The 22,961-nt window shown below is 42.7% G+C and overlaps 1 protein-coding gene across 4 annotated transcripts in view; it reads right to left on the bottom strand.

Moving 5' to 3' along the window:
- Positions 1-18,535: 18,535 nt before the first annotated feature.
- Positions 18,536-22,961, bottom strand: part of snx7 (sorting nexin 7) — a 48,310-nt gene continuing 43,884 nt past the window's right edge. For all 4 annotated transcript variants that reach the window (XM_033028885.1, XM_033028884.1, XM_033028886.1 and 1 more), the window contains 2 exons: positions 22,316-22,468; positions 18,536-19,308 (listed from right to left, as the gene is read on the bottom strand). In XM_033028885.1, coding sequence (XP_032884776.1) covers positions 19,228-19,308; positions 22,316-22,468 — 234 coding nt within the window. In that variant the 3' untranslated portion in view covers positions 18,536-19,227. The remainder of the gene's footprint in view (positions 19,309-22,315; positions 22,469-22,961) is intronic.

Here is a 22,961-nt window from a genome sequence, read left to right on the forward strand (position 1 = left end):
GATTTACCTTTTGTAAATCCATGCTGACTTTGTCCAATGATTTCACCACTTTCCAAATGTGCTGCTATCCCATCTTTAATAACTGACTCTAGCAGTTTCCCCACTACCGATGTTAGACTAACTGGTCTGTAATTCCCCGTTTTCTCTCTCCCTCCCTTCTTAAAAAGTGGGGCTACGTTTGCTACCTGCCAATCCTCAGGAACTACTCCAGAATCTAAAGAGTTTTGAAAGATTATTACTAATGCATCCACTATTTCTGGAGCTACTTCCTTAAGTACTCTGGGATGCAGCCTATCTGGCCCTGGGGATTTATCGGCCTTTAATCCATTCAATTTACCCAACACCACTTCCCGGCTAACCTGGATTTCACTCAATTCCTCCAACTCCTTTGACCCGCGGTCCCCTGCTATTTCCGGCAGATTATTTATCTCTTCCTTAGTGAAGACGGAACCAAAGTAGTTATTCAATTGGTCCGCCATATCCTTGTTCCCCATGATCAACTCACCTGTTTCTGACTGTAAGGGACCTACATTTGTTTTAACTAATCTCTTTCTCTAACTCCATTCATTCATGACATTGCTTTGCTTGCTGCTCGTTCCTTTCATTCAGGAATCTCAGAGTTGTGCAAGTTCATTTCTACATTTGGACTCTATAACCACAAGAATATGGAGCTGCTGTTTTGTAGTTAATCAAATAATTAATCGTGTTACATTCTAATGAAGTGAACATGCTGGTGTGGTTGACAGTTTCATGCAGAGGCCAGCAGCCAAGTCTACTTGAACAGGAGTTACATTCAGAATCACCCCATGTGTCTCTGCCACCTTAGATTAATATACCCATTCACCAAAATGATGATTCCCAACCTGTACATTAGGTGGCAAAAAGGTAGGTTTAGTTATTTAGCTTAGTTTAGTGATACAGCAAGGAAACAAGCTCACTGAGTCCACATCCACCTTCGATTATATGTTCACACTAGTTTATGTCACTCCACTCTCTACACACTACGGGCAATTTACAGAAGCCAATTAACCTACAAACCCGCACGTCTTTGCAATGTGGGATCCCCACTTCAAGCAAGCTCTGCTCTTAAAGTTGGTTTTCATTCATAGGACCTTTCTATTGCAGAATCATCCTTGTCATGGGGAAGATTGCAACCTTCACGTGGTCCGCCCTGTTTCGACGAATGCAATCAACCCGGCGTGCACAATCAAATAAGATCAAATAGAACAAGTTGTCCTACAACTTTAGGCTGTGCACGGCATACACAAGAAGAAGAAGAAGAAGAAGAAGATCCTTATCATTGTGCTGAGAATCATCTCTAATTGTACAGTGAACTTTCATACCAAGGCTAACCAAATTGGACCCAATACTCGAAATATGACCTCAGGAATGAGTAATACAGGGATCTTTGAGATGTGGTGCCCGGAGGAAACCCACTTGATCACAGGGAGAGCCTGGAAACTCCACATGGACAGCACCCAAGGTTAGGATCGAACACTGACCTCTGGTGCTGTGAGGCAGCAGCCCAATCAGCGGCGCCACCCTATTTGTTTTCGACTTATCTTACTGATGTCTTAATTATTTGACAGATGCATCAATGTTTTTTAATTAATTTTAAAGCAATTTTATAATAGGCATTAAGATAAATTATGACATAGATATTGAGGAGAGATGCGTCTGTTGTCAAAGGTAGTAAGGCTTTCTGGAGAGTGGGCCTCACTGAGGCATAGATGAAGGCCCAGTGACCATGAAGGCTGCACCTTGTCAGACCAGTTTGCGTGGGAAAGGCCCAAAATGTATGGACCATCACATCCATACAAGTTCAGTATCAGCGTGGAGGAATTGAGTGCGATTTAGCACCTTATTAATATTTGCCCTTTCCTTGGGAATGGTAATGGAATGACTGATCCATCGATAGTGCTCCTCGATCCAATACAAAGTTGTCAGGCAATTCTCTGGGGGGAAACTTTTTTAAATCTTTCCCCTGCATGGAGAACCCGACCTTTTCTCTGTTGTCGTTGGGGCTGAGCACCGTGGAGCGGCCTCCAACCGGAACGACCTGGGGCTCCAGTCGCTGAGCTGCGGACTACTTACCATCGCGGAGCTGGCCGAGTTCGGAGCGGGAGGAGCGGTGGTGGCGCGCTGCTGCGGCCCGACCCCGGGGATTCGGAGACTCCAACCGCCGGCCCGGTGGACGGTGACACCGGGAGCCCGCGGGTCCCTGCTGCGAGACCGCTTTTCGGGGCTTCCGCAACGGCGACTTCTCCCACCCGAGTTGCGGGGTTGAAGATGACCTGGAGCGGGGCCTTACATCGCCCGGCGCGACTTTATAATTGCCGCGGGACTTATTTACCATCGCCCGCCGGGGGCTTTGACTCTGACATCGGGAGGAGAACGAGGAGTGCAGGGGAGAGATAAGACTTTGCCTTCCATCACAGTGAGGAGGAGATTCACTGTGATGGATGTTCGTGTAAATTGTGTTGTGTCTTGGTTCTTCTTCTTGTTTGTATGACTGCAGAAACCAAATTTCGTTTGAACCTCTGGGTTCAAATGACAACAAATAAATTGTATTGTATTGTATTCCAAGATCTGATACAGTTGAAGAGGAAACTTCAAAGTGATTACAATCTGCTTTACCATCTTACCTGATTAAATATTTGCTGATGGTGGCTAGACCTTGGCAATCACTGATTTATAAGACAAGTTTTCAGATGTTGAGTCAAGAACCCATGTAAAATCTTTACAAGATGGTAAAGGGAATTATAAATCATTATGAAAGCCGGCACAAAATTAGTCAGGATTCTGAGAGATAAGATATAGAGTCAGAGAGTACTAAAGTCATACATAAAGTCAAACAGGCCCCTTGGCCCAACTTGTCTATGATGAGCAACATGCCCCATCTACACTGGTCCTACCTGCCTGCGTTTGGCCCATATCCTCAACCTATCCTATCCAAGTCAGAGTATAGGAGGGAGATCAATCGACTGATCAAATGACCCAGACCAATAACCTTGCTCTCTCAACTTCAGTAAAACCTGAAGAAGAGTCTCGACCCGAAACATCGCCTTCTCTCCGGAGATGCTGCCTGTCCCACTGAGTTACTCCAGCATGTTGTGTCTATCCAAGGAACTGATTGTTGACTTTGTAAGAAGGTCGTGGATTCACAAGCTTGTCTTCATTGATGGACCAGTGGCGGAGAGTCAAAAGTTTCAAATTCCTGGGCGTGCATATCTCTGAAGATCTGTCCTGGACCCAGCACATTGAAGCAATCTTTAAGAAACCCCACCAACGCCTCTACTTCATTAGTAGATTGGGGAGATTTGGTATGTCAATGAATACTCTCCTGGACTTTTACAGGTGTGCAGTAAAGAGTATAGTGACAAGATGCATCACGGTCTGGTCCCGCAACTCAAACGCCCTGGAACAAAGAAAATTGCAAAATGTGGTGAACACTTCCCAGTCCATCACGAGTACTGACCACCCTTCCATCGAAGGGAACTACAGGTATCACTGCCTCAAAAAGGCAGCCAGCATCATCAGTGACCCACACCTCTCTGGTCATAACCCCATTTCACTCCTGCCATTGGGAACAAGGTACAGGAGCCTGAAAACTGCAATGTCCAGGTCATGCCTCTTCCATGTCATGCCATGTTGTAGTCTCTTCCCTACAACCATCAGGCTATTAAACACCACACACCTCCAAGCTTATGTAGTTCGATTACTTATTTCCAGGATTTGGACATTTATTGACTAATTGTCTTTGAAAAAGTAGCCACTGAGCCACTTCTGCATACTCTGCGGTGCTTCTGGTGAAGGTACCACCACAATACTGATGGAGAAGGAGCTTCTTAAACCCAACTGTTTCTCAGTTGAAGACATGACAGGACAGGGGAAGAGTTTTGTTAGGTATCTGTGGTTTATGAAGCTCAGAACTTATTCCAGGATCCTGTTGAGCCTCAAGAAATGTTATGGATGCAAACATGAACTTACAAAGCATTTTTCACAATATCAAAACATCCCAAAGATATGCAAGTACTGGTTGGCTGCGTAGCAACTGTGACTATAACTAGGAACACAAGATTCCAGCACCTCGAAAAAAGCCAATGGGATCAATACGTTTTAAAACAGCTATTAATGCACAATAGCATTTTATTTCAAACAATAAGCACCCTCCATTGTGTGACACTACAGCAAGACAAGTGTTTCCTTGGTGCTTGTGTAAACACATTGAGTCAGACGAGAATGTTTGCAGGCTGTAATTAACCGGCTAATCTATAGTGATGCAGTACGCATACAATTGTGTATTGTCCAAATGTTGGAGCCTAAATGTTATAGAGTTCAGCAAATACCATATGTATGCAGTTCAGGGCAGGCTGTGGAGACATCAGGGGCCTGTGCTTCAATTTGGATGGCAGGGGTGGAAAGGAGTTGCCCTGACAGTGGGGTAAATGGTGGTGGGATTTTATTGAAAATAAGGAGGGGCACGGTGGCACAGCAGTAGAGCTGCTGCCTTACAGCACCAGAGACAGGGATTCCATCCTGACTGTGTAGAGTTTTAACGTTCTCCCTGTGACTGCTTGGGGTTTCCACGGGTGCTCTGGCTTCCTCCAAAGACGTACTGGTTTGTAGGTTAATTGGCTTTGGTAAAAATTGTTAATTGTCCCTAGTGTGTAGGATGACGCTAGTGTACAGGGACCGCGGACTCAGTGAGCCGAAGAGTCTGTTTCCACGCTGTATCTCTAAACCTCTGGGTGGCGCCACCAGCACTGGCTGCCTCGCCAACAGTCTGTCTGTCCCTTCTCCTGTTTTTATTATTTTAAGTATGTTTTAAAAGTATGTTTCAGTGTTTCTTGGTTTGGTCTATGTGGGGGGTGGGGGTGAAATTGAGGGAAACTTTTATTTCCAATCACTTACCTCGACGGATATGCAATTTTTCTCCGTATAATATCTCCGTCACCCCTGCGGCCTAACAATGTGGAGTGGTACGGCCTTTCCCTGAAGATTGGCCCGATGCTTCAAGCCGCGGGCACGCGGACTTTAACATCACGGAGCCTGCGAATCTTTGCTGAGAATTGACTGTGAAGAGCTCCAACCGCGGAGCCAGTGGACTTTGACACCGTGAAGCCCGCGGTCTCCGGTAAGAAGAGGACGACTCAGGAGCTCCATGCCGCGAGTGTTCCAATCCTTCCCGACGCCGAAGTTTTGATCTTCCCGATGCGAGGGCTTCAGACATCGGACCGCCGGCAGCGGCGACTGCGGAGGGTTCAACAGCCCCGACCACGGGTGAACAAAGAGGAAGATAATTGAACTTTATTACCTTCCATTACAGTGAGGAATGTTGATTCCGCTGTGGTGGATGTTTATGTTGCATTTTATTTTATGTGGCTGTGTGTATTGTTGCTTTTTCACTCAGTATGGCTGTATGGTAACTCAAATAACACTGTACCTTAATTGGTACATGTGACAATAAATTTGAACTTGAACGGGGTTATGATCAAGATTGGGGAGTGGTGAAATATGCTAGAAATACAAAATATAAGGATCCCAGTCCAACTGCGTATGGGATGGACCAGATTTTCCTGGATATACCCATTGATGTTTATTCCCAAACAAACGTGGTCCCAGATCCCATGCAACGCTCCAACTGAAGGTCGGGATGGGGAATTAGATTATCTTGTGTGCGACTGAGGGGCAGAAATCCAGGCACAAGGATGATTCTAATTTCTGAAGTAACACGAAACACTCATTATGAGCTTCACTACAGTGTAGGATTAATACCAGACAACAAGAGTTTTAAACATGGAGATGGGATCCCTTTCACCTCTATGAAGAAGCCACTTAGATCCTGATCATACTTCACCTGCAGGACAGCATCGTTGACATCGCAGCATTTTGTAGAGTCCGCACTGAAATGTCAACCTAAATTATATTCTTGTGTGTAGACACAAAATGCTGGAGTAACTCAGCGGGACAGGCAGCATCTCTGGAGAGAAGGAATGGGTGACGTTTCGGGTCGAGACCCTTCTTCAGACCCTGACCCAAAAAACACGTCTTAGCCCAGACCCAAATCAGTTATTTCCTGCACATTATATATAATTGTGTACCAGCTTCAAGCAGTAACCTCATGGTTCTGACAGATTAATGCTATCACTGAACCAGCTACAAACCAAACCGTCAAAAGCTTATAACTAATGCATTTCCAGGCTCTGTTCACTCACATCATTATTAACAACTAGAAACACTGGTTTGGCTGTAGTGCAAGGAGGAAGCCTGGTGGTGGGACCAGAAACTATGTTAGTGATATCTCCAGAGATATAAAAACAAAATGGAAATTTCCATCTTACCTTCATCATCAGTGCCATCAATAACTTCCCAACGAGCAAAAAGCAAATGTGTGCTTTTCCATCTGCAAGATAAAATCGTACTCAAATTGATTGATGGTTAAAGAAATGGAGTGCACCTTACAAGCAACTACTGATTCACTATCGTTTAGTTTCCTAGCAACAATAGTGAGCAAGTATAGCCCAGCCAACTTTGAAGGAAAATAGAGCCTTATGCATTAGGACTTTCTAATCTATTGGTTGCAGCAGATAAAATGCAACTAACAAGGCAGCATAATTAACTTCATGTGAACTGTGTACTCTGTTAAACCCCGAGGTGCACTTGCACTGAAATGGTTGTGCTGGTGCCAATAAAAGGACCATTGTTTGAAAGATGAATGGGTGGTTATCTCAAGATGACCATTAAAACTATGGATAGATTGAACAGAATCGCGGTCACGGTGGCGCAGCGGCAGAGTTGCTGCCTTACAGCGACTGCAGCGCCGGAGACCCGGGTTCGATCCAGGGTGGTGTCTGTACGTTCTCCCTGTGACTTGCGTGGGTTTTCTCCGCGATCTCCGGTTTCCTCCCACACTCCACAGGTTTGCATGTTAATTGAATTGGTATAAATGTAAATTTGTCCCTAGTGTGACGGATAATGTTAATGTGTGGGGATCACTGGTCAGTGCGGACTAGATGGGGCGAAGGTCCTCTTTCCACGCTGCTCTCTAAACTAAACTGGACAGGGTTGTGTTTACCACTCTCCCCTACTTCTTTTGGCGAACAACTAACTCTTTTGTCTTGCTGACAATAAAGAGTAGGTTGCTGTTCTGATACCATGACACACTGTTCCTCAAAAACATTCAGCCCAAATAAATTAGATCACAAAGAAATAAGAATATATTAAACACTAAAAATGTGACAGAGGGAATAGAAATGAACTCAGGCAGGGTATAAACTTGGCGGGGTACTTGAACTGAATGGTTTCCTGCTGAGCTGTCTGCTGTAGGCAATGTTACTCTCCTGCCTTCCCAGAACCAGTTCGGGCAGAGGTCAGATTGTATAACATTCATTCATTCACCTTTAATATAGCCTGCAACCTAAAATTCTGCAAGCCATTTACATCAATCTCATCCCTTCCCACCCAAACCACCTCCTCCCCAGGTATTTTCCCCTGCAATCGCAGGAAATGTAACACTGTCCCTATACCACCTCCCTCACATCCATCCAGGGACCCCAGCAGTAGTTCCAGGTAAGACAGAGGTTCACATGCACCTACGTCATCGACTGCATTTGCCACTCCTCATGTGCCTACTTTACATTGGCGAGACCGAGTATCGACTAGGCAACCATTTTGTCAAGCATTTGCGCTCCATCCATCAAGACCAGCCGGATCTCCCGGTTGCCTGAGTGAGGCCAGACGCAAACTGGAGGAACAGCACCTCATATTCCACTTGGGTAGCTTACAACCCAACGGTATGAATATTGAATTCTCCAATTTTAGTTAACTAACCTACAAACACCTCCCCTTCTCCCTTCCCTGTGCCCCACTTGGATGTGCACCCCTTTCTCCCAATCCCCTCCCCTCCCCTTCCACCTCTACTCCTTCCTCTGGTTTCACATTTCATGTTTCTTCTATCCTAATCTCCTTATCTCAACTCTTGTATTTTCATCTCTGGCCTTCGTCCAACTAACTGCCAACCCCCCACCCCACCAATGTATCCACCTATCACTTGCCAGACTTTGTGCTGCCCCCATCAGTCTGAAGAAGAGGATTGACCTGAAATAGTGCCCATCCTTGTTCTCCACTGACTGCCTGACCCGCTGAGTTATTTCAGTATGCTGTGCCTTTATTTGACATCAAAACAGGCTATTTGATCCGACTGCTCTGTCAACGTATAAACTCCATGACAGCAAATTGTTCAAACTGTGGTCTAAATTTCTCCTATTCTTAAATGTACGCAGATGTACTCAGGGTGGTGCAGAGGTAGAGTTGCTGCCTTACAGCACCAGAGGCCTGGGTTCGATCCTGACTATGGATGCTGTCTGTATGGAGTTTGCATGTTCTTCCCTGTGACTGCGTGGGTTTCCTCCCATGCTCCAAAAATGTGCAGTTAATTTGTTGGTTAATTGGCTTCTGTAAATTGTCCCTTAGTGTTTACAGGTAGGTGATCACTAGTCGGCGCGGGCTCGGTGGGCCGAAGGACTTGTTTCCACGCTGTATCTCTAAACTAAACTAAACCAAACCTTCAGTAAAGATGTCTTTAATAACTTTTAAGGAAATTAATTATCTGGGGTAACTTATTGATCAGTCTACGTTTTCACAACATTTTGCTGACATGTCTAATTACTACCCCAGAAAGATCATGATTAACTTTTTGTAATCATCTTTACTGGTGAAAATGGACATGATTTTAAATTACCATTTATTTACTCCACGATAAACAAAACATTAGGCATAAGTTAGATTTTCACGGTCATTTGTACTCCAATGAACCAGAGAGGCGCTCGCACGCCGTCCGTGATATCCAAACAGACCAATGGTGCAAATACTATATAAAGCTAATTCCCAATAGTTTCGTTTTACATTTCAAATGAGAAGTACGCTAAATAAATAAACACTACAAAAAGTCAGCCTATATTTCAAAATAGTTTAAGGCACAAAATGCTGGAGTAACTCAGCGGGTCAGGCAGCTTTTGGCAGCATCTCTGCAGAATATGAATAGGCGAAGGTTCAGGTCGGGATCCACCTCTCCCTTCTTCACCTGAAGAGGGTTCCCCACCCGAAACGCCACCTACCCGTGCTCCCCAGGGATGTTGCCTGACCCGCTGAGTTACTCCGGCACTTTTTGTTTTGCAAAGTTGCATCTGTAACTCCTTGCTTCTACCGTTACTGCCCCTTCCCGCTTTACCTGCTGCTCGTTGTTTTCGCATTAACCTGCTGCCGATTCGCCTTCATTGCCTCCTTTTCCCCCCCTTCTGGGTTTCCAGGCGAATGAGATTGTGGGACGGGGTTTTCCTGTTGGCAAATTAACGTTTGCTCTTTTCTCACTGAATGGCGAGTCAGTAAAGGTGACGCCCAAAAAAGTGTGTTCCTTGCCCTTCCACTACGCACACCCTGATTGCTGGGAACAAGAAGTGCCGAGGGACTCAGACCGCCTGTAAAGGTCGCGTAAGTGGGACAGGCCCTTCTCACTTCTCAGGACTTGAGAACTTGCATTAACCTGGAGTTTAAGCAGAATACGAGAGTAGAGAGGGGTGGTAGAGCTGCTGCCTTACAGCTCCATAGATTTGTGTTCAATGCTGATCACAGGTGCCATCTACACGGAGTTTGCACGTTCTCCCTGTGACCGCGTGGGTTTTCTTCGGGTGCTCCGGTTTCCTTCTATATTCTAAAGACGTGCCGGGTTTTAGGTTAATTGACCTGTAAAATTGTCACTATGCGTGTAGGATAGAACTAGTGTACAGGTAATAGCTCATCGGCACTGACTTGGTTGGCTGAAGGGTCTGTTTCCACGCTGTATCTCAACTGTTGCACAACATTCCAACTTCTCTACTAAATTCCATGACTATTGAAGGCCAATGTGCCAAAAGCCACCCTCTGATGTCACTTCCAGTGAACTCTCCTCGCAGAGAACAAGGAAGGAGGGTTGGTTTAAACTGCACGTATTTTAATGCAAGGGGCCTGGCGGGTAATGCAGATGAGCTTAGGGCATGGATAGATACAAGCAAAAGATAGATCTTTGGATACAAGCAACTGGGACGTTGTAGCCATAACTGAAAACCTGGTTAAGAGAGGGGTTACAGGAGCTTCAGGAGAGACAGGGGTGAGGGAAAAAGAGGAGGGGGGGTTGCATTGTTGGTTAAGGAGGATGTCACGGCTGTGTTCAAAGGTGACATTACGGATTGTTTGTTTAGTGATGCTATATGGGTGGAGCTGAGGAACAAGAAACCTTGTTGGGGGTGTACTAGAGACCCCCGAATAGTCAACGGGAATTAGAAGAACAAATGTGCCGGGAGATTGCAGACAGCTGCAGGTCAAATAAGGTTGTTGTAGTAGGGGATTTTAACTTTCCCAATATAGACTGGGAAGATCATAGCCCGAAGGGTTCAAATGTGGTGCAATTCCTCAAAAGTGTTCAGGAGAGTTTTCTTAAGCAGTATGTGGGGGCCCCCACAAATCAGAGGGCAACGCTGGATCTAGTATTGGGAAATTGGGAAGGGCAAGTTAATGAAGTGTGTATGGAGGAGCCTTTTGGGACCAGTTTGTTTAGGTTTAAGATAGTTATGGATAGGGACGGAGAGGGTCCACGTGTTAAAATGCTCAACAGGGGTTAGGCCAACTTTGAGGGTATGAGAGAAGTTCTCGCTCAAGTTGACTGGAGCAGGTTATTAGATGGGAAAGGAACATCGGCCAAATGGGATGTTTTTAAAAGTGTACTGAAGAAAGCTCAGGTTGTGTACGTCCCCGTTAGAGTGAAGGGCGAAGCAGGCAAACGTAAGGATGCTTGGCTGACGAGGGAAATTGAGACATTAGTCAAAACAGGAAGGATGCATTGGACAGGTATAGGCAGCTGGGATCAAGGGCATCCCTGGAGGAGTTTCAGGGAGCTAAGAAGTAAACTAAAAGAGGAAATCAGAAGGGTGAAGAGCTCTGGCAGGTAGCATTAAGGACAATCCCAAAATATTTTATACAGTACATAATGGGGAAAAGGGTAACTAGAGAGAGTGGGACCTCTCTGGAAACAAAGCGGTCACATCTGTGTGGAGCCACAGGAGATGGGCAAGGTCCTAAATGCGTATTTCTCCTCTGTATTCACCGAGGAGAAAGACAGTAGACCGGAGGAAATTAGAGCAGTCACTGGAAGTGTCTTGAGAGTAGTCAAGGTTTCTGTCGAAGAAGTACTGAAGGTACTGTCGTGTTTGAAGGTAGACAAATCTCCAGGGCCTGATCTGATATATCCAAGGATATTGTGGGAAAACAGAGGTGAAATCGCGGGAGCCCTGGTTGAAATTTATGAGTCGTCCTTAAATACAGGAGACTGGAGGGTGCCAAATGTTGTGCATCTTTTCAAGAAGGGCTGCAGGGAAAATGCTGGGAACTATAGGCTGGTGAGCTTAACACCTGTAGTTGGTAAGTTACTGGAGAGTATTCCGAGGCATTTGTATTGGCAAGGGCTAATTAGGGATAGTCAGCGTGGTTTTGTACGTGGGAGGTCGTGTCTCACAAGTCCAATTGATTTTTTTGAAGATGTGAGCAAAAAGGTTGATGAAGGCAGAGCTGTAGATGTTTTGTACATGGACTTCAGTAAGGCGTTCGACAAGGTAGGCTGCCTTGGAAGGTTAGATCGCATAGGATCCAAGGGGAGTTAGCTGAATGGATAGCAAATTGGCTCCATGGAAGGAAGCAGAGGGTAATGGCAGATGGTTGCTTCTCAGACTGGATGCCTGTGACTAATGGTGTGCCTCAGGGTTCATTGCTGGGCCCGTTAATGTTTGTCATCTGCATCAATGATTTGGATTAGAACATACAGGGCAAGATTAGCAAGTTTGCCGATGATACAAAAGTGAGTGGTTTTGCAGATAGTGAAGATGGTTGTGAACAATTGCAGCAGGATCTGGATCGATTGACCAGGTGGCCAGAGGAATGGTTGATGGAATTTAATACAGAGAAGTGTGAGGTGTTGCATTTTGGGATGTCGAACAAGGGCAGGCCCTACTCAGTAAATGGTAGGCTTCTGGGGAGTGTTGTAGAGCAGATGGATCTAGGAGTACAGGTGCATGGTTCCTTGAAGGTTGAGTTGCAGGTAGATAAGGTGGTCAAAACAGCTTTTGGCACTTTAGCCATCATCAGTTAGAGTATTGAGTATAGAAGTTCGGAGGTCATGATGCAGTTGTATAAGACGTTGGTGAGACTGCATTTAGAATACTGTGTCAGTTCTGGGCACCATACTATAGGAAATATATTGTCAAGCTTGAAAGGTTCAGAAAAGATTTACGAGGATGTTGCCAGGACTGTAGGGTGTGAGCTATAAGGAGAGGTAGAGTAGGCTGGTTCTCTATTCCATGGAGCACAGGAGGATGAGGGGTGATCTTATAGAGGTTTATAAAATCATCCGTGGGGTAACTTTTTCACACAAAGGGTGGTGGGTGTATGGAACAAGCTGCCAGAGGAGGCAGTTGAGGCTGGGACTATCCCATTGTTTAAGAAATAGTTAGACAGGTACATGGATAGGAAAGGTTTGGAGGGATATGGACCAAGCGCAGGCAAGTGGGACTAGTGTAACTGGGATATTGTTGGCTGGTGTGGGCGAGTTGGGCCGAAGGGCCTGTTTCCACACTGTATCACTCTATGACTACATTTTCCAGCACCCTACCGTTCTCTGAAGTCCCTGAACTAATTTGTCTTCTCAAAATGTAACATCTCACACTTCTCCGAGTTAAACTCCATTAATCTCTTCCCAACCCACTTGCCCAGATGATAAAAATCCTGCTGTAATTCTCGATAACCATCCTCACTGATTCAATCATCACAGATGGTAGTATTAGAATATATTGGTGTGCACAGGGGAAAACTGGTGAGATTATCTGAAGAAAGGTCTCAACCTTAAATGTCATCTATGTATGTTCTTCAGAGATGCTGCCTGAATTGCTGAGACCCGAGTATTTTGGGGAGAAGGCAGGAACGGGGCATTGATTGGGGATGATCAGCCATGATCACATTGAATGGCGATGCTGGCTCGAAGGGCCTACTCCTGCATTTATTGTCCATTTGTGTTATTTTGGGATTATCCAAATCTTTCCCAATTAGTGAAACAAATTTAATATTGTTAAAATCAAGTTCTGACATAAACCTCCTGCTGTTTTGGGATCTGCAGATTCATTGATTTTCTTTTATACATGGTCTTATAATTACCAATACATTGGAAATTAAATCCTTCATGTTGACCCTTTTTGTCATGAAAACAATAAATTGGTGGTCCTGACACAATCTATTGAAGTAATGCAGTAGTGTTTTAAATTTATTGCTTAGCCTATCCTCCCAAAGTGTATCCTCCCAATGCTGTGGAGCAGGGGAATATATGACAAGTATATAGCTCACTGAAAGTGGTGTTGGAGGTAACATACTCACCCTTTTATTAACTCACCAATTTCTTAACTTCCTTTTTCACATGTTGTTGGCATTGATACTACATCCAATGACAATATATATTTATATTGCAACTCAATTGTTTACATGTTCAAAGATTATAGGAGCAGAATGAGGCCGTTTGGCCCATCAAGTCTCCTCCGCCATTCAATCATGGTCAATTTCACTCTCCCTCTCGACCCCATTCTCCTGCCTTCTTCCCATAACTCCTGGCACCTTTACTAATCAAGAATTGTTTTGCAAGATCAAGAATTATAATGAAGTTTCTGCTGTAATCTCAGCAATGAAAAATACTTTTAAACAGCACCATTTATGCCAAATTGGCAATTTTATCTATGAATTGGCTTCTATTCAAAATATTGAGCATATTAGCATCGATGGTCTACTTTTATTCCATGCCTGGTGAATCATCACCAACCATAAGTCTTCTGGATAAATTGCGTACAATTATTAACCAATATAATTCCTTGGTTGATCATGAAAAACAATGATAAACGACGAAAAAGAATAAAATAAAATATTTATTGCATCACCAAAATCGCAGTTGTTACATACCATAAATACCATTACATGTACATCCCAAATCCTTTCAGTGCAATAAAAAGTGCCAGCACTAACTGAATGTTGCAAACCTCAGTACATGCATAAAACTTCCAAGACAACAATAAAAAATAAGTTACCATGGCAACAAAGAACAAAAAAAAAAATCCCCCTCTAACATCTGCCATAACGAGTTTGTTAAGGCTTTGGGAACTAATCAAATTCCGCAGAGTTTAGTGATTATTCTTAATAGTAATTAAGCTGTCAAGAATTTTGATCCTTTTTTTTTTACAAAAGTTTTAATTATATTTGATTTAACACAAGCTTTCTTTTATAACATAGTGCAGTCATCTGAAGTAGAGGGGTAATTTGGCATTAACAGCCACAAGTCTGTGTGGTCTATAATTAAGTTGGGAGGATGCTTCTACTTTCTGTGAGTTACCTCATTTTAAGCATATTTTATCACCCCCCATTTCTTAAGACCCTTTCCTATCTTGCACCAGTTTCCCCATAGGAAATTCATTTCTTTGACTTTCCCTTTTTTGGCATCCATCCTGCACTTTACCAGCCATTGCCAGCTGTGCTTTAGATGGGTCAGCACAGAAGCACTGAAACAGGCCCTTTGGCCTGTGCTGACCAAGATGCCCCATCTGCCCATATCCTGTAATCCTTTCCTATCCATATATCTGCCCAAAATGGCTTTTCAATTTTGTTATAGTACCTGCCTCAACTACCTCTTCTGGCAGTTTGTTCCACATACCCACCACCCTCTGTGAAAATGTTGCCCATCAGGTTCCTATAACATTTTTCACCTCTCACCTTAATGAATGAATACATTTATTGGCCAAGTATTCATATACAAAGAATTTGCCTTGGTGCTCTGCCCGCAAGTGACAACAGTGACAGTTAAGAATGATACATAAAACATTAAACATTAATAATAAAACATTATTGATTAAACATGTGAATTAAATAAAATACCAGAGCAAAAGGAGGCTACAGATTTTTGGTTATTGAGTAGGGCTACTACTCGTGGGGAAAAAAAGCTGTTTTTATGCCTGGCTGTGGCGGCTTTGACAGTCCGGAGTCGCCTTCCAGAGGGAAGTGATTCAAAGTGTTTGTGGCCAAGGTGAGAGGGGTCAGAGATGATCTTACCCGCTCGCTTCCTGGCCCTTGCAGTGTACAGTTCGTCAATGGAGGGAAGGTTGCAGCCAATAACCTTCTCAGCTGATCTGACGATTTGCTGCAGCCTCCGAGTATCGTGCTTGGTGGCTGAGCCAAACCAGACCATGATGGAGAAGGTGAGGACAGACTCTACGATGGCCCTATAGAATTGGATCATCATTGCCTGTGGCAGATTGTGCTTCCTCAGCTGCCGCAGGAAGTACATCCTCTGTAGTGTCCTTTTGACTGTGAACAGGCTTCTATTCAAAATAGTTGGATGGTTCATGCTTCTGCAAGGGACTTGTTTCATCAGTTATCTAATATAAACAAAAGCCATTTGTGTTTAAATCAAGTACAATAACTAGGGCAAAAATATAAAGTAATTGGCAATACCCTTTTGTAATGTTAACTGAACCAATTTACAGTGGTGCATAATGCTGTATGGGGAGGAACAACTGGAATTTGAGTATCTAATGCCCCTGTCCCACTCAGGAAACCTGAACGGAAACCTCTGGAGACTTTGCGCCCCACCCAAGGTTTCCGTGCGGTTCCCGGAGGTTGCAGATAGTGGAAGCAGGTAGGGAGACTGACAAAAACCTCCGGGAACTGCACGGAAACCTTGGGTGGGGTGCAAAGTCTCCAGAGGTTTCTGTTCAGGTTTCCTAAGTGGGACAGGGGCATAAGTACAGCATTAACTTTGTGCACAACATTTTCTTGGATGAATCAATTGTTTTTCCCTAAAATGAAAACACAAGAAGCAATAGGTCTTGACTACGGATGCTTGTCTGTACGTTCTCCACGTGGGTTTTCTCCGAGATCGTCAGTTTCCTCCCATTTTCCAAAGACTTATAGGTTTGTAGGTTAATTGGCTTGGTATAAGTGTAAAATTGTCCCTTGTGTGTGTAGGATAGTGTGTGTGGGGATGACTGGTCGGTCCGGACTCGTGGGGCAAAGGGCATGTTTCCGTGTTGTATCTCTGAACTAAACATCCTCACATGTATCAGGAACAACTGGAATGCGAGTATCTAAGTACATCATTAACTTTGTGCACATAATTTTCTTGGATGAAATTAATGTGTTTTCTTACACGTTCTTTTTTTCCTAATCCGGAAACACATGAAGCAAGAGATGCTTTCTGTGAATAGTTTTTAATCATTTGCAAATACCCCACTCTATAGTTGGATGGGAGACTGGGTAGAATGCCTAGTAACCACTGTGTGACTGGGTAGGATGCTTGGCAACCATTGTGCCCTGGTATTCAACCCAGTCCCCAATCAGTCACTTCTATAACCAGATGCATCAGATTCTGTAGCTGCAAATGTGCTTTAAGTCTCAAAACAGCTACATTGCCATTGCAGGGCTCATACTATTATGAACAAGACAGTAGAGGCCAATGGTATCTTCAAATGTTTTAGGAGATCTGAAGGGTACGTTTTTCCTCACAAAGGAATGAGGAAGAAGTGAAGGCAAAAACAATTACAGCACTTGAAAGGCATTTGGACAGGCACTTAGATAGAAAATGTGTAGAGGGATACGGACTTAAGGTTGGCAAAGATGTGGACAGGTATCAAGATGGGACAGGTGGGCTGGAAGGCCTGTGCTTGAGCTGCGACTCTATTCTATGAAAAAAGGAATCAATTACAGTTTTGGCTCAAGATATCATTAGACTTGAGAGAAGACGAGACTACATTCTCTTTCCGTTAACTGGTTATGAAGCAATATAATCTTTTACCTCAGTACACATGGCAATAAACTAAACTAAAACTAAGAGTTACTATTACAGATATACAAAAGGACTCCAGTAGAACTGGGCAGAGAGGGTACGACAAATTTAGCAATCATACCTTCAGGTTAGGTTGAGGCCCCAGCACCAATCCATGTGATGCACCACTGGTTATATTGTGCCAACCAGAAAAATACAATTCTGCCTACTTTTTCTTGTGATCATAATTATAATTCCTGCTAAAAACCAAGTGAAATCCAGTTTAGTCTGTTTAGCTCTCATTTTCCTCTTTACAGTTAAAATAGGCCATTCTATTTACAATGTTAAAAAATGTAATGGTAAAATAATAAGCAACAACACTTTGATTCCATTATTGTACATCTTTTATTTGCCATTTACTATGTCTCTATATTATAAACAATATTCTCAATGTTTACATTTCTGAAATATCCATTCAACAGAGTTAAACCCTGCACATCAAGATCAATCATTAAAATACATTGAGTCATGAACTTTACTTCCCTTGTGAATGTTTGAACCCAGATTAACCATTCACAAATTTCACAGGAAATTATAAATTATATACACCATCAATTTCATATTTATACTTAAAACCTTGCATTTATTGGTAAACAAAATATCAAATCAGATTCAGTTTTACATATAATATTTTGGAAAGCATTAAAAAAATTGTTTAAACCATATAGAGTTGCTTTGGAGATAATATTAAAAATCATGTAATTGTCAACCATAAAAACAATTTGCAATTTAAAATGCCAGAATCTTTTTGGTGCATGTTTGAGCCGCTATATTTCAGTTTGGTACGTTTGTCCCAGCCTATACTAAAATACTAGAGATTACAGACCAAAATAGTTTCACATCAATGAAATATTGTACATGGATGCACATTAAGTCCAAATTGTCATTGAAGAACATTACTCCATTGTTTGTAAAGGCCAAAATACCTTTCTTATCAATGGCTTAATTATGGAATATTAATGTAGTTATCCTTGAAGAATGAATATAACCCTTAAAAGGCACATTCCGCCACAAATAGTAGGAAAATACAATTTATTTTAAAAGCTCATATCTAACTTCCACAAAAAATATTTTTGCATAAAATGTGCAATTTCAAAGTATATGTTTGATTGAATATACAAGATGAAAGTAGAACATTATAGTTTGTTTTAAACTATATGGTACATAATTGCAGCAATCTTAAAAGAATGAGCATGAGATTCTACAAACAAATCTAATAAAATAGCACGGCTAAACTTTGATGGAAAGGCAGTTAAATCTCAAGATAAACAAAAATGATTCCATCTGATTTATACATGCAACATTCCACGCTGGTGCTATAAGGGAGCAGAATAACATGGGATGCCAGCCAGCAAGTGGGAAAGACCATTTTAACCTGGATTCGTCACCATATTTCAAGTCAGATTTGTCAGTATCAATATAAGAAGTCAGCAAGGGATTAAGAATTCTCCTCCTCTATTTTAATGACTAGCAGTGTTCAGCATGAATAAAATTAGGCTGTAACAAGCCTAATTTATGTATAGTCATTCTGTATAGTCATTATGTATAGTCATTATGTATAGACAATGTATAGTCCTATACGGACTATAGGACAAATATTTTTTTTAATTTTTTTAATTGGGAGTGAAATTGGTCTGTGACGTTATTACAAAATAAAAATAAGAGGCAGGTGATGGTGAGGGACAGAAGAGATGCGTTTAAAATATCTGCCACACTTTGTCCATGCTTTGTGAAAGCAGGTCAAATTCATCCCATACATGGCCCACTAATAGAACAGTAATAAATAAACCTCAAGCCAGCACCAACCTTTCAATCCCAGTGGTAGAATATATTGGCCTATTAAAGCACTGATTTGATAAAACAACTACTGGCACCCAAAATCATTCATAGAATTTCCTAACCAGGGAAAGGGTGGATGAAACATGTATTATGTGATTGTAATTCTACTAAGACATGATTAAGGCAGCAAAGTTCATTTCAGAAGACGTGTTCCATTTTATGGTAATTGATCACAAAATCATTCAGGTACATGGAGCGCTAATTCTGCAATGGCATTAACTGAGCATGACCTGAGGTTTAAGTTTGATAATTTCATTGATTTGCCTAAATCTTTGAGCTGCAGAATGTTCGAGTCATCAACATAATTAAAAATTATGAACTGAGTAAATATATTCTTACATCAAAATCTTAAAAGGATCTAAACAGACCCCAATATTGATCTGTGAATACAAACAGCACTTCAGGTCTGAGAAAGTGCATGAAAGCAGCTTGTACAAATTCTTGCTTGGTTTCTATCCACTGTTTTTACTTTTCTCATCCATCTTGATCTCAGTCTGTTGAACGGCCAGAAAAGATTCCCATGTAGCTAAGCACTAAAAGATAATTTTAAAAAAACATTTCTTAATATAGAGGCACAAGGATATGGAGATGTTGCTTTACAAATTTCACTACTCAAATTTCACTGTACCTTAATTGGTACATGTGACAATTAAATTGAATCTTTGAAAAAAGAAAACAGTCTGAAAAGGTTCCCAACCCAGAACGTCACCAAAGATAGACACAAAATGCTGGGGAAATTCAGTGGGACAGGCAGCATCTCTGGAGAGAAGGAATGGGTGACGTTTCAGGTCAAGACCCTTCCACAGACCGAGTCGCGACCCAAACGCCACCAGTTCCTTCTTTCCAGAGACGTTGTCTGTCGCGTGGAGTTACTCCAGCTATACAGGTGGCTATACCTGAAATGTTACATCTGCTTTTCGGACCGGAATCTATTGAGAATGATCAGGTTATTAACTTAAACAAATTAAAAAGTAAATGACTTCAAAATTTGTGAAAAAAAACTTCTATAGAAAACTAGCTTTATGCACATTAATAATTCATCTCACATAATCAAACTAAATAATCTAATCTACAGATGGTATGGTGCTCAAGTTCAGTGCTTGAACCTCTGAAGAGATGGGCTATTGTAGCTAACTTTCTTCAAGCAGGTTTGCCACCAGTGAACGGCAGTTATATCACTGCAAAGAAAGGTGATCAAATGTTGATAATGTACACACTCTTGCTATGTTAAAGTTTGCCTGAGATTACAAGTTATCAAAAAAACTATTCTAAATTTGAGAATAGTGCTCTATTAAAAAAAACGTACTCCACCAATATTGCAAAATCACTATTTCAGAGTCAGAGCTGTCCAGGATAGAAACAGCCCTTCAGCCCTCGACATTCATACTGACCATTTAGCCTATTTACACCAATCCCGTTTGGTCTCCATCTTTTTAAGCCTTGCCAATATGCGTTTGTCCTAATGCTTTTATTGTACACGACTTAATCACCTACTCTAACAACGCATTAGTTTATTATGTAGGCACTAGGGACTGGGTGGCACAGTGGTGAGAGTTGCTGCCTTACAGCGCCAGAAATCGACTGATCCTAACTACGGATCCTGTCTATGGAGTTTGTACGTCCTCCCTGTGACCATGTGGGTTTTCCCTGGTGCTCTGCTTTCCTCCCACATTCTCAAAAATTGCAGGTTTGTAGGTTAATTGGCTTTTGTAAAGTGTCCTTGGTGTGCAAGGTAGAACTAGTGTACAGGCAAATGCTGGTCGGCATGGACTTGGCAGGCCGAAGGGCCTGTTTCTACACAGCATCTCTAAAACTAAAGGAACTGTAGATGCTGGTTTGCAAAAAAAAGGCAAAGTGCTGAAGTAATTCAATGAGTCAGGCAGCATCTCTGGAGAGCATTGATAGGGTTGCCTATCCAATTCTCCAGAAATGCTGCCTGACCTGCTGAGTTACTCCAGCACTTTGTGTTTTGTTTATTATTTTAGGTTAGTATTATTGTCACGTATCATTATCTTACCAAGATAGTGAAAAACCTGTGTGTTGCCTGCCAAGGTGACAAATTATAGGGGTAGAATTAGGCCATTCGGCCCATCGAGTCTACTCTGCCATTCAAAATTGTATTTTGGCGGCGCGACTCACCCGTTGCAGCAGCTCCTACAGCCTGTCTGTCTTTTTAAAAAAATTTTGTCTAGTTAAATGTAGTGTTGGTGTTTTTTAATACTGGTTTTAAATGTGTATATGTGGGGGGCTGGGGGGAAACTGTTTATAATCTCTTCCCTGTCCGGGAGACCCGACCTTTTCCCTGTCGGGTCTCCGTTGTCGTTGGGGCCTAGCACCGTGGAGCGGCCTCCAACCTGAACGACCCGGGGGCTCGGGAGACTGCGGAGCTGCGGACTACTCACCATCGTGGGGCTGGCCGGCCTTGGAGCATGGGGAGCAGTGGTGACTCGCTGTTGCGACTCGACTCCTGGGGCTCGGAGGCTCCAGCAACGCAGCCGCAGGTCCGATGGACTGGGACATCGAGAGCTCGCGGGTCCGGGTGGAGAGACCGCTTCCCGGAGCTCCCGCAACGCGACTTCTCCAGCCCGTGTCGCGGGGTTGGAACGACCCGGAGCGGGGCCGTACATCGCCCGGCGCGGCTTCATGGCCGTGGGACATTACAGCGCCCGCCGGGGGCTCCAACATTGTGACTCTTAGACCGGGAGCGGGGCCGTAAATCGCCCGGCACGGCCTAAAATGGCCGTGGGACTTATCATCGCCCGCCTGGGGCTTGGACATCGGGAGAGAAATGGAGAACAGGGGAGAGAAAAGACTTTGCCTTCCATCACAGTGGGTTCACTGTGATGGATGTTTGTGTGAATTAAATTGTGTGTATGTCTATAGGAAATTGTCTTTGTTTGTATGGCTGTGGAAACGGAATTTCGTTTGAGCCTCACTGAGGCTCAAATGACAACAAATATTGTATTGTATTGTATCTGCTTCCTAATCCCATTTTCCTGCCTTCTCCCCGTAATTCTTGACACCTGTTCTAATCAAAAATCTGTCTATCTCTGCCTTAAAAATATCCACTGACTTGGCCTCCATAGCCCTCTGTGGCAATGACTTCCACAGATTAACTACCCTCTGACTAAAGAAGTTCCCCCTCACCTTTCCAAAAGAGCACCCCTCAGCTGGCATTCAGTTAAAACAAACCATACACGAGTACCATCAACTAGGATGGTACTAATGAACATCATGTTCATTAATGCAGCACTCGGGATGATTGCCTTCCACTTTGTACATTAAATGAAATCATGCCTTTATTAGATCAAAAGGCAGAAATGCCAGCTACAAATGAATAAATGGCCATTGCACGATACAAGTAGTAATTTAAATATTCAATCCAGCATTTGCAAATATCTTTCATTTAAAAAGACTAAACAGATACTAAGTAAGGTTTGCTATCCCAGATGACATTTCAAATGACTAAATCAGGTGCACTTATGTGCATTAGTAAACATTTTTAATCCTTCTAGTAGATAATTTTTAGAAGTTTCTTACCTCTTCATAATAATGAATATTATTTTCAGCCGTATTGCAAAAAGCTGATTTCAGATCACTCCGCATGTTCATATACCACCTTTTCCAATCCGCTTTCAAGTTGGTATTGGCATATTCCACTTTATCCTCAAATTGGGCAATATCTGCCTGAAGCTAAAATAAAGTTATTTGTATTAAAATGCAGTTGTGCTTCGGAAATATCTGTTTCTATACAGCACCAAGCTAAGAAAACAACAATGTCATTTAGTGCAGGGCGAATAAAGTCCTTCCACTACCAAGACCATAAGGCATAGGATCAGAGTTAGGCCATTTGGCCTGTTAAGTCTTCTCCGCCACTTGATCATGGCTGATCTATTTTTTCCCCTCAACCCCATTTTCCTGCCTCACCTTGTAACCTTTGACCAATTGTGAAGGATGTAAAAATATTGCAAATTACAGCTGAAAGAAACTTAATAGACATCGCTATAAAAATGTCCTGATCTAGATAAGATATCCATTTAGTTTCCAGTAGCTTAATAGCAACTATTACTCAATATTACCAATAACAGAATAGTTCCAATGAAGTGATTGAAACAAAGTCTAATACTAATTGATGGTTCAGCCTTATTACCACAGGTGTATAGTATTTTGATATTTAAACCTTCAT

This window comes from Amblyraja radiata, chromosome 10, assembly GCF_010909765.2.
Source record: "Amblyraja radiata isolate CabotCenter1 chromosome 10, sAmbRad1.1.pri, whole genome shotgun sequence".
Taxonomy (NCBI): Eukaryota; Metazoa; Chordata; class Chondrichthyes; order Rajiformes; family Rajidae; genus Amblyraja; species Amblyraja radiata.